We start from the raw sequence: 12,289 nt of genomic DNA on the forward strand, positions 1-12,289 counted from the left end.
CTGCCCAGGACCAGGGAGTGGGAGCCCTGGCAAAGGCCTGCAGTCTGCTCCCTCCCCTGCCGCTGGCTCCTGATGGCTCCACGGGAGGCACAGTGGCCATCCGGAGGCTCAGGGCTTTCACGTTTGCTGTTCCCTCTGCCTAGAATGTTCTTCCTAGCTCCTGTGTGATTGACTTCTTCTCAAGATGTCTTCTTCAGGTCTCTGCCCCGATGTCCCCTCCCGGGAGAGGCTGACCCTGGCCAGAACTCCCTCCCCTGTCTAAAACAGCCACACCCAGTCTCTGCGCTTATCAGCCTACTGGCCCCATCACCACCTGGAATCGTTCTGGTCTGGTTTGCAGCCTGCCTTTCCTCAGGAGCACATGGGCATCCTGCAGTGGTGGGCACCCTGACTATCCATGCTGTATCTCCAGCCCCTCGCTCAGTGTCTGGCACGCAGTAGGTGTTCAGTAACCACTTGCTGAATGAGTGTGTATGTGCTTTACTTCCTCTCCAAGGCACTATCCATGTTTGCAATATATATAATATATTGAAAAATAATTTTTAATGTCCCCCCTCCCTTAGACTGTAGGGTGACAGAAGAGAGAACGTGTCTGTTTTACTATATATACTCAGGGCCTGCCGAGCGCCTGGCATGAAATAAGTGCCCCAGGTACTTAAGAATACTTAATGAGTGACTGCACTCTATGCCTTGGGGGCCTCCAAGCAGCTGGGCATCCTTGCCCAGGGTTTGTCCTCTGTGTTCTGACCAGGCCCTACGTTCATTTATCCACTGAGGTTGTATTAGCTGAGGGACTGCTCTTCTATCCATTCATTCATGTAACACACATTGGGTACCCACTGTGTGCCAGCACCATGCTAGTGCTATGGATACAGTGGGAATCAAGACAGATGTGGCTCCTGGCCTCAGGCCCCCTCGCAGGAGACAGCAGCTAACAAGTCAACCGCAGTGTCCATACAAATTACCACACATGCTCGGAAGGAAAGGGCCCACTGCCGTATCCAGAGAATGGCAGTGCGGGCCTTGCACAGGTGACACATGGGGCTGTGATCTCTGACAGGGCCTGGACTCACTTGGTCAAGCACCACGTGAGACTGAACTCTCGGGGCAGAGTGTGTGGTGTGGAGGCGGGGGCATGACCAAGACAGGCATCCTGGGCCCTTCCAGCCTGGTGCATCTTAGCTCAGGTGATGGGGGGGTCCCTCTACTTGTCCTCTCCTGAGCCCAGGCTGGGGATCACTCTGCCTACACAGTAGCAACTGGGGGGTCAGGCTTCCTGGATGAACTTAGAACATTCTAGAAGGAACCTTGAGTTACATCAGAGCCAACAGTGAACAACCTGACCCTGGAACCCTTTTCTCAAACAGAATCTTGAGGTTCGTAACTCTTCAGATTAAGTCAGGGCAGGGGCTTCTGAGTAGGGACCCCCAAAGCTGGTCCTGGGGCCTCTCTGCAAACTCTTGCACCCCCTGGAGGGGCAGTTTGGAAGCCACTGGTCTCCACCCCTCATGCCACAGGTGGAAGATGGGCACACAGAGGGGAAGAGCATCGAGCAGGGCCATATGGTGGGCCTTGGCAGAGGCCTCCAAACCTCAGCTCCCAGCCTGAGACCAAGTCCCTGTGCTGCAGAAGCCCAAGGCCATCCCTGGCAGTCTTCTAGCCCCTGTACATGGCCTCACCTGCCTCGCTTCCCCAGCTCCTTCTAGCCTTTCTGGCTTCAGTCTGGCCTCCTTTGCCTCCACAGGAAACTCTACTTTGCCCAGTCTCACAAGCCCCCTTTCCATGGGCGTGTGTGCATGGCACCTCCCGGCTGCCTGCTCAGCTCCAGCCTTGACGGACCGACCAAAGGCTTCTTCTATGTGCCCAGTGAGAAAGGTACATGGGGGAGGCTGCAGTGGGGCCTCAGGAGGTGGGGCCCTGCCTGCCTGTACAGATGTCACTCCCTCTGCAGTGCCCAAGGCCCGTTTCTCTGCTACCTTTGGCTTCAACCCCTGCGTGAACACTGGCTGCGGGAAGCCAGCAGTGCGGCCGCTGGTGGATACAGGGGCCATGGTCTTCGTGGTCTTTGGCATTACTGGCATCAACCGCACGCGGCAGGTGGACAACCATGTCATCGGAGACCCGGTACATGGGCCCACTTAGGGCAGATGCCAGAGGGCCCGACAGTACCAGCCTAGGGGCCCACCGGGCCCCAGCTCCCCACATTCCCTCTTGGATCCTTGACCACTCATGCAGTCCAGACAGGACCCCCAGGGACCCCTTGGGCACCATTTCTCCTGAGGACTGAGCCTGGTTGAGCTCTCAGAATCACCCAGGAACCTGAGTATATTTTGGGCCTAAGCTGGCTGGCCCTCACTATTAGGAACTGGAACAGAAATAAGGGAAATACACAAGTGTAAAGCCTCCCTGCCCTTTTCCTTCTGCAGGAGGCCCTTCCCTGGGCCCACAGCCCTTGCTGCATGCCCTCTGCTCTCTGTGGTCTCCTCCTGTTGTCCGTGTTGTGCCCTGTGCTGGGCTCTTGGACATTTTGTAGGAGAGGAGCTGTGGTTAGGTCTGCCTGGCCCACAATGGGTTCTGAGCACATGGTAGGAAGGACTGTGCATGGAGGTATGGTGGTAACTCCTGCCTGGAGAAGTCAGTCTGGGTATATGAAGTAATTCGGGAGCCAGGTAGAGTCAGGAGGGATCTGTCTGTTCAGTCCAGACCGTGAGTCCGCAGGTGGTCAGAGGAGGGGTGGGGAGGCCCGGAGGAGACGGGGCCGAGGATGGAGGGCAGGTCGGATTTGCTCTGCAGAGGGCAAAGAGAAAGCAGGGTGAGAGTGCCATGAGGACAGCAAAGGGGGGAGCTGAGGGGCCTGTGCAGGAGGTGCTGGTCGGGGCAGGCAGAGCAGGTTCAGGCCGGATGGGGGCAGCCACATAGAGGGCTCAGCGCAAAGGCAGCAGTCCCCGGGGTGGGACCCAGGACAGAGTTCCCGACTCACTGAGTGGCCCCTGCCGGCTTGTGTCTCCCTGGGAAAGGGCAGTGTCATCTATGACAGCAGCTTTGATCTCTTCAAAGAAATTGGGCACCTGTGTCGCCTCTGCAAGGCTATTGCGGGTAACTTGGAGCTGGTGAAGCCAGGCGGGGCCCAGTGCCTGCCCTCAGGTGCGTGAGGAACCAGTTTCTCAGAGGGAGGTGCACTGGGAAGGCGATGGTCCGAGGGTGGACAGCCCCAAGGACACATATGCCTGGCATGTGGGTATCTCAGCACACACACGTCTGCACTGGAGTGTGTCTGCCCAGGGCCGGGGATGGGTGGGGGTAGGGGTGTGAATTTTCCAGCTGAGGGCAGGCTGGTGTGTGAACATGACTCTGCACAGAGGTGCAGGTGTGGAGGGGTGGGGTGCAGCATGCCTGCACACCTGTAGGAGTAGCTTTTCCAAAAAATTGGGCACAAGGGTAAGGATGGGCCATGAAGGACCTGGTGAGGTCAGGCCAGGGCTCCCACAAGTGGATGCAGAAGTCCTTTTCCACCCCTGTGGCCAGTGAGGGGCATCACCTGTGGTTACAGACACTTCTAAACCGGGGACGTTGGGGGAAGCGTATGTGCTCCTGCCACACTGACACGTTGGGTGAAGTCCATGTGCACGGGTGGGATGGGGGAAGCTGCTCTTTCTGGTCCCCACCCGACACGTCCCGCTTCTCCCCACAGGCTACAGCATCTCCTCCTTCCTGCAGATGTTGCACCCTGAGTGCAAGGAGCTGCCCGAGCCCAACCTGCTCCCAGGCCAGCTGTCACACGGGGCAGTGGGCGTCAAGGAGGGCCGTGTGCAGTGGATCTCCATGGCCTTCGAATCGGTGAGCCCCCCAGCAGCCTCGCCAGGCACAGTGTGGAGCACCTGTCCCGCATGTGTCACCTTTGATTCCTGGCCCCCGTCCCGGGTCAGAGGGGCTGCCCTTCAGAGGGGGATGCTAAGGCCCAGAGGGGTGAACGTGCTTGCCCATGGTCACCCAGTTAGTGTCAGCATCAAGGGCTAATCCAAGCCACCCGGCCACAGAGCTCTACCCTTCCCACCACGGAGGATGCCAGCCAGTTCCTGTGTGACTCCCTCCCTACCTGCCCAGGGGCCACATCATCCTTCACATCCGCTAAGCTGGAGGGCCGCATGGGGGAAAGGGCCCGTACAGTCCAGGACACTCCCCTCTGTATTGTTGAGAGCCAGGATTTGGGCCCCAGACCCCCATGCTGGGCCTTCCCCGGGAGAGCTCGGAAGCCTGGGACTAACCATCCACACACTGCGCTGCCTCCTCTGTCACCTGGGCTCCTGGGCTCCGCCCCCCAGGGCACCGCGCATGCGCGCACTCACCTGACCTGGGCATCCACGGGCCTCTTGGCTCTGGCACTCGGTAAACGAGGCTTGCCAAGTCTGTGCCTGCTGCCTCTGTGCTGAGACCCAGGTCCGTCCTGGCTCTGACCCTGGTATACTGTGTCCTTGAGCAAATCACTCATCCCCTTCAGCCTCCGGTTCCTCCTCTAAGGAGCTGGGTGACGGCGCCCTGCCCTCCACCTGGCAGGACTGAGAAGCAACAGAGAGGTCACATGAAGGTGTTGAGGAACGAAAATAATGATGACAAGGTTGTAAGGAGAAGCCAGTTCTTCTTTTCTGGCTCCCAGCCCCGCTGTCCCTCCCACCATCTGCCACCCCACACAAGCAGCCACATCACTGGCCACCAGCACGGAGGCCCCCGGGACACTCCAGAGTGTCAAGGAGCCCCGTGAAGAGGCAGACGCCAGTTTAAAGCCCTGGGCAGTATTTTTTAATTGTAATAAAATATAGATAATAAAATCAACTATCTTATTAATTTTTAAATGTACAGTTCGGTAATAATAAGTACATTCACATAGTTGTGCAACTATCAGTACCATCTAGCTCTAGAACTTATCTTGCAAAACTGAAGCTCTGTCCCCATTAAATACTAACCCCCCAGCACCCCCCAAGCCCCCAGCACCCACCCTTCTATTTTCTGTCTCTGTGGATGTGACTCCTCTAAGTCCCTCAGATAAGCAGAATCATAGTATTTGTCTTTTTGTGACTGACTCTTTTCACTTAGCATGAAGTCCTCCAGGTTCACGCATGTTGTAACGTGTCAGAATGTCAGAATGTCCTTTTTATAGTCGAAGCCCCAGACAGTTTGAGCGAGGAGTGAATCCCTGCTCAGGCTCCCTACGCCTGGACGTCACTTCCATGCTGACCCCCACCAGCACTCAGACACTCACATGCACACAGACACACTGCAGGCTGCCTTGTGCTGGGGGAGAGCAGCCTCGGGGAGTGAGGTAACTTATGTGAAGGTTCAGAGCAGGGTGAGGGCCTGTCTTTTTCCTTCCGCATTCCCTGGACAGCTCCTCGGCTGGGTGCTGGGAACCCCTGACTCAGTTTAGCCCGGAGAAAGGCACTGAGCTGGGCAGTGACAAGAGCATGGGGAGGAAGCACCAAGGGCTTCTAGAGCCCAGCAGGGGCTGTCTTGGGGCATCAAGGAAGGCTTCCTGGAGGAGGTAGCGATGAGTTCCCTAGGCTGAGAGGGAACTGGCTATGCGGGCAGAGGGTGTGACTCAAAGCATGGGGGCTCCGGGAGCTGCGGGTTCTGTTCAAAAGTGACAGGGACTTTGGTTGCATCAGAACCTGCTGCCACTGTAAGAATCACACATGCACCCAGAGGCTGGTGGGGGGTAACCTTGGATTGGGTCACCCTTCACCCCCATGACACACCCTCTGCAGGTAGGCAAGGCTGGCCGCATCTGGACCAGCCGTCACCGGGAAGGGTGACTGGGCCACAGCTGCCCACCTGTCTCACTGCCTTGTGTCCCCCACAGACCACGTACAGGGGCAAGTCTTCCTTCCAGACCTACTCAGACTACCTGCGCTGGGAGAGCTTCTTGCAGCAGCAGCTGCAGGTGTTCCCCGAGGGCTCGGCCCTGCGCCATGGCTTCCAGACCTGCGAGCACTGGAAGCAGATCTTCATGGAGATCATAGGCGAGCGCAGCCCAGCCCCTCACCCCAGGATCACAGTGGGATGGGGAGGTGACCTGGGGCAGGGAGGGCCCCGTGTGGCCTGTCTGAGTCACAGCTTGTCGTCTTCTCCGTCCTGGCCAGGAAGCCTGGAGGACTGGAATGACACAGTCCAGGAACACCAGTCAGAGGCCAGAGCTTCAGTCTCCTGCTGGGGGCCACCTGGCCACATTCTCTGATCTTGAACTTCCCCACCTAAAAAGTAACCCCAATGGCCATTATGGCAGCTCTCCGTCACTATGGACCCTTCTCAGTGCTGGGCCCTGTGCTCAGGGCCTCACCTGTGTCCTTTCTTTAAAGGAGGCCTGTAGGGTAGGTGCTATGATAACCCCACTCTACAGATGAGGCAGTGGAGGCTCCAGAGGTCAGGGGCTCATCTAGAGTGACACAGCTGGCTGTGACCGTGCCCATCTGGGTGGCCCCAGTGACCTCTGAACAGTGGGTTTGGGGGGTCTGTAGGCACCCTGCTCTTCCAGGCCGACTGAGGCCCCGCTGTTCCACATTGCAGGGGTGCAGAGCGCCCTGTATGGCCTGGCCCTCTCCCTACTCATCTGTGTGGCCGCGGTGGCTGTGTTCACCACGCACATACTGCTCCTGCTGCCTGTGCTCCTGAGCATCTTGGGTAGGTAGCTGGGGGTGGGTGGGCATCATCTGGGGGCCAGACACAGGCAGGGTTCTCACTGATGGAGTCAGCAGGTCTCTCCCAACCCTTACCTGCCGCAGCTGCTCAGGGAAGGCCTCCCCCGACCCCACCCCCTGGCACAAAGACCCTGGTGAGGTGCTGTCTCAGGATTGTGCCCCGCTGATCTGTGGGCCCCCTGATGGGTAGGAGCTCTGGGCCCAGTGAAGTACTGCACCTGTCCCCTCCCTTGAGCCCCCTGTCCTGTCTCTGTTCATCCCTCCTGTCAGTAGAGGTGGGGGCTCCACTCCAGACTTCACCCTATTCCCCAGGGTCCTCTGAATTCATTCAGCACCTCTCCAGGACTGTGTGTGTGAGGTGGGGTCCAAGCTGCCTCCCTGCCGTCCCCGCCCCCTGCAGGCATCGTCTGCCTGGTGGTGACCATCATGTACTGGAGCGGCTGGGAAATGGGCGCCGTGGAAGCGATCTCCCTGTCCATCCTCGTTGGCTCCTCCGTGGATTACTGCGTCCATCTGGTTGAGGGCTACTTGCTGGCGGGAGAGAACCTGCCCCCCCACCAGGCTGAGGTAAGCACCCTGCCTGCCCTGCCCCCCCAGGAAATCTTCCCCTGCCTCTGTGCAGCTGAGGGACCCCCAGTACCTGACTCCACCCAGGCTGCGTCCTGGGGGCTGAGGTTTCCATGGCCATCTCCACCCCAGGGGCTCAAGCGCCAAGGCAGCTAGCCCCACGGAAGCAGTGCTGTGGGCCTTGGGCAGGCCACTCCCCCAGCCTCTGCCTCTCCAGGTGAGCATGAGGGGCTGGACCAGGTGATGGCCGAGGGCCTTTGCGGTTCTTCGATTCCCTGAGTCCAGGGCTTGTTCTCCAGCCCAGGGATCAGAGAAGGGCCATTCTAGTCCTGCCCCGGAGGCTGCCAGCCCTCCCTGCAGCCCTCTGTGGCTTAGGAGGACCTGCCCATGTAGTCAGTGCTAAAACCAGCTCTTGATCTCTTAAAGGTTTTGTTTTTTCCTAGTTTGGAATTGTATTAGTGTGAAAATGTTCATAAATATGTAAGTTAAATCAGTTATACATTTAGATGCTTTTGGTCCAAAGTAAGAAATCCATTCCAATCAGGGCCACTAATAAGGAACTCCCATTAATGAGGACCTACTATGCCAGCCAGTCATCAGCATCCTGGTCGTCATAGCAACAGTTACTACTGTGCACTGTGCGCTGTTGTAAGGGAATCATTTTCATCTTCACCCCAACCCTGGGGGTAGCTGCTGTTATTATCCCCACTTACGGAGGCAGAATCAGGGGCCTCCAGGGGCCAGGCTGGGCTTGGGCAGGGTGTGCTGTATGGACCCAGGAATGCAGGAATCCCTGTGGGCATCTGGTCCCCAACCCCAGCTTTGCTCTTATCCTGCACCCAGGATGCCCACTCGCAGCGCCAGTGGCGGACGCTGGAGGCTGTGCGGCATGTGGGCGTGGCCATTGTGTCGAGTGCCCTCACCACCGTCATTGCCACGGTGCCCCTCTTCTTCTGCATCATCGCCCCATTCGCCAAGTTTGGCAAGATCGTCGCACTCAACACAGGCGTCTCCATCCTCTACACGCTCACCGTCAGCACGGCCCTGCTGGGCATCATGGCGCCAAGCTCCTTCACCCGGACCAGGACTTCATTCCTCAAAGCCCTGGGTGCCGTGCTCCTGGCGGGGGCCCTGGGGCTGGGTGCCTGCCTTGTGCTGCTCCAGAGTGGCTTTAAAATCCCCCTGCCCAGCGGGACCTCTCTATAGCCCTGGCACCTGGGTCCTAACTCTTGCACACCTTGGTCCAGCACATGGGGGATGAGACCTTGTTCTCTGAGACCCCAGAGGTACTGTTTCCCAGCCCGGCTCCAACCTGTATGTCCTAGGCCTGTGCTGGAAGGTGCCCTTCGGCCCAGCTTGGGAGCTGACACCTGCCTGTGTAGCCCACACTGCCTTCATCACAGCACTGAGCCAGAGCAGGGTGGTGGGGCTGGCTGCCACCCCACCCCATCCCACCTGGCTGCTAGCAGCCGCCCAGGATGTCCCCAGACAGCAGAAGAGAGCAGCTCTCCTCCCACGCCTGGTCTGGTTATTTTTGCAAGGAGTGTCCCTCTCACACTGCCTCAAGGCTCACAGCAACCTTCTGAAGAGCCCCCATTCTACAGATGCCACAGCCGAGGCACTAGGAGGCCGACTGAAGGCCTAGCTGGGTCAGTGGCAGAGCCAGAGCTGCCCCCCTCCCCACCTCACCCCTGCCAGGGCTGTGCTGCCCTAGGGACTTTGCAGGAAGAGCACAGTGAGTTCAAGGGCAGGGGCCTGGCTCCGCCTGCCCCTCCTCCCCTTCCCTGCAGCTTTGTGGCAGAGGCCAGTGCTGGTCCTGTGCTCCTTCCCAGGCCTTTTGGTCCTGGCCGGAGAGGACAGAGGGATTGGCCTGGGATTTTGCATGTCCTAGCCCTGGCCCAGCCTCATGGGGTTCCTCCTCCCCATGGGCTGGGGGGCCCCAGCACAGCCTTCCTCATTGATCTGGACCCCCACCTCCCTCACGTGACTCTGGGGTAGAATTTGGGGTGGGGGGCAGCCCCCAGGGTTGGGGAGCTGGCTGCACCTGCCACCTATTGCAGCAGACAGCTCCTATTAAACTGGAATGAAACTGCAGACCACCACCATTCACACATGCATTTCAGCATTGCCGGCTCCATCATATTCTTAAAATTGAAAGAACTGAGTGTTTGCATGCTGTCCAGCCAGAACCTGGCACAAGGGTTAAGGCTGCCCCTGGAAGGAGATGGGGTGGGTGGAGGGTTCTGGATCCTCGAGGACAGGGCACAGTGGGAGGGGCTCTGGGGTAGCACTGTGGAATTGGAACCCTGTAGGTGCTCCTTCTTTAGGGGTTCATCTGGTTCCCCAGGTGGGACATTGTTGAGCACCTTTGGTGTACATGGCCCTGAGCTGGGCACTGACCTTCCTTGGGGAAGGCGTTGTCCCCTTTAGGAAGCTGGACACAGACTGAGCTGGGCTGGTCCCTGAGCCTGGGAGAGGCATCATCAGGGTAGCCTCCAGGCTGGCATCTAAATATTAACTGGGCTTTGGAGACACTAGACAGACCCTCCTAGTGGGCGCCTGGGACCCAGGGGCACTCAGCATTTATTGAAGGAATAGCAGATCTTTGGACCCACCATCTATGGTGAAAACAACACCAAACAAGCAATTAATGGTACTAGTTGACATGTAGAAGCTGTGCCAGACGCTCTTCTCCGGGTTTGTACTGGTCTGCTAGGGCAGCCATAACAAAGTGACACAAACTGGGTGGCTCATAATGGAAATTTATTCTCCATGGTTCGAGAGGTTAGAGTCCAGAATCAAGTCCTTGATCACCTAGCAGGTGATTCCCTCTGGAGGCTCTGAGGGAGATGACAGTTTCTCCTGGTGGCCAGCAGCCCTTGGTGTTCCCTGATTTGTAGGTGCGCCAGTCCAGTTTCTGCCTCCGTCTTCATGTGCCCCTCTTTTCTTGGCAACATTCACATTGTCTTCCCTAGGGTTGGCCTTGATGAGCTCAGCTTGACTTGGTCATCTGCAAAGACCCCATTTCCAAGTAAGTTCATGTTCACAAGCACCGGGTATGGGACTTCCACATGTCTTTCTGCAGGACACAATCAACCCAGAGGAGGGTTCAACAGGCATCAGCTTATTTGTTAACCTTAATGAGTGGGTGCTGTCATACCCTCTTACACGTGGGGAAACCAAGTCTCCAGGAGATCGCCTTGCTCAGGTCACACTGATGGTGCAGCCAGATTCTGACCCCAGCCAGCCTGTCACAGGGTGTCAACCAGTATGTGTATCTCAGGGGATTGTAACAAAGGGTGATGACATTACAGGGACATTTGAGGTTGGTGGTCAAATCAAGAGGGCTGTTCTTAGAAATTCTGGAATGGAAACCCTTGAATTTGTACAGTACTTCACATTGAAGTATTCTCCTGTCCGCTTTATGTGAAACCTGAGCCCTCGGAGGCTGAGGGGAGGGTCCTGCTGGGGGGGCATCAGGAATTCAGGCAGTTCAACCCAGGGCTGTGGCTGCCCTTGCGTCAAGGAGCAGGGCGACTGAGGGCTTGCATCTCTTCCAGTGACCGCTGCTCATGGAAGAGGCCAGGTAGGAGGGGGTGAGACAGGGGAGGTGGCTGGCAAGCTGACAAGACGTCCCAGGAGGTGCTCAGAAAAAGAACAGCCCAAGACCATGTCCCCAGACCTTCTCAGTAACCTAGTTTTTGTGTGGAAGCAGTCATCTGCATATCATTTGCATGTAACCCAAATAATAATTATTTGTACAGAAACCCTTAACGTGTTTTATTGCTTTTAAGAAATAGTTCCTCTTCCCTCCCTTTGGCCTCTGGCTTTTCAGAGTGTTGTGGGATGTTGGGCAGGCAGGTCAGCGGGGAGAAGGCCAGGCCTTGGTGAAACTGTCATCTCCCCCTCCCCAGGTGACTCAGGCTTCCCCATATCAAAGTAACTCTCTTGTGACCCCCCATAATTCCTGCTAACTGAGTTTCCATCTTGGAGATGAACACCCCGGGGCCCAGAGAGGGGAAGGCAATCGCGTGCGGCACACCCCAGGCTGCTTTTCCTGACCCGGGGTCCCTGCCCAACTCTGCCTCCCTGCCAGGCTCACCCTCTGAGCTCAGCCTCACATCTACCTCCTCCTCAAAACTCCCATCCTGGTCCCTCTGTCCAGCTCCTGGCCAGTAATGCTTTTCCTCCCAGGAGGAGGATCCAGGTCAAGGATGTGGGCGACTTTGGAGCTCCAGGGAACTTGTGGCCACATGCCTGGCTGCCTACTTGCCTACAGATAAATCCCCCTTCATCTTATTTGTGACTATTGGTGCCACGAGGTCCCAGAGGCACTAACTACCATGAAAAGAACCTTGACCATCTTTCGCTGCTGAGGCACAGCTCATGGTCTTAATGAGCTTTTGCTGAGCGCTAATGAGATGCCCTTCATTAACTTGGGCACAGCAGTTATCCTGGGGTCTGCAAGGATGTGCAGGCATTGGAGGGCTACGGAGGAGCAGAGGACACAAGGGGAACCCAAGGGAGAGGGACCCCTGCCACCTGTACAGGTTCCCTGAGCCCCTGCCTCTCTCCCCTTGGAGGCCAGGAGATTTCAGTGAGACCCAGCTTTTTGAGAGTGCCTACTGTATCCCAGGCCTTACCCATGCATTCGCCAGAATGTTCACAGCATCCCTCAGAAGAGAATGTTTTTGTCCTGTTTCACTGCTAGGGTAACTGAAGCCCAGAGACATGAAGTAACTGGACTGAGGTCACACAGCTTGTGAGTGATCAATCTGGGATCCCCAGCCGGGGCTGATGGCTCCTGGGTGTGTGCTGTCTCCCCTGTAGCTTCTCAGCATGCAGCCAGATCTGTCACAGACCAGACACAGCTGCAGCCAGGGCTCCCCTGCCCCCACCCCCCTGCTGTCTCTATCACCCACCTGCATGCTGTGCTGAGAGGAAGGACCTCCAGACCTAGAGTCCCAAGTCCAGAGGCCCAGCTCCAGCACTGCCTTGGTGACCTTGAGCGAGCCACTGAACACTGATTTAAT

General features: G+C 57.3%; 1 protein-coding gene across 2 annotated transcripts in view; it reads left to right on the top strand.

The window, feature by feature from the left end:
* Positions 1–12,088, top strand: part of DISP3 (dispatched RND transporter family member 3) — a 51,476-nt gene extending 39,388 nt beyond the window's left edge. For both annotated transcript variants that reach the window (XM_037000183.2, XM_017663825.3), the window contains exons 14-21: positions 1,745–1,875; positions 1,952–2,124; positions 3,018–3,144; positions 3,692–3,837; positions 5,855–6,014; positions 6,559–6,672; positions 7,090–7,256; positions 8,100–12,088. In XM_037000183.2, coding sequence (XP_036856078.2) covers positions 1,745–1,875; positions 1,952–2,124; positions 3,018–3,144; positions 3,692–3,837; positions 5,855–6,014; positions 6,559–6,672; positions 7,090–7,256; positions 8,100–8,462 — 1,381 coding nt within the window. In that variant the 3' untranslated portion in view covers positions 8,463–12,088. The remainder of the gene's footprint in view (positions 1–1,744; positions 1,876–1,951; positions 2,125–3,017; positions 3,145–3,691; positions 3,838–5,854; positions 6,015–6,558; positions 6,673–7,089; positions 7,257–8,099) is intronic.
* The last annotated feature ends 201 nt before the right edge of the window (positions 12,089–12,289 follow it).

This window comes from Manis javanica, chromosome 4 (genome assembly GCF_040802235.1).
Source record: "Manis javanica isolate MJ-LG chromosome 4, MJ_LKY, whole genome shotgun sequence".
Classification (NCBI taxonomy): Eukaryota; Metazoa; Chordata; class Mammalia; order Pholidota; family Manidae; genus Manis; species Manis javanica.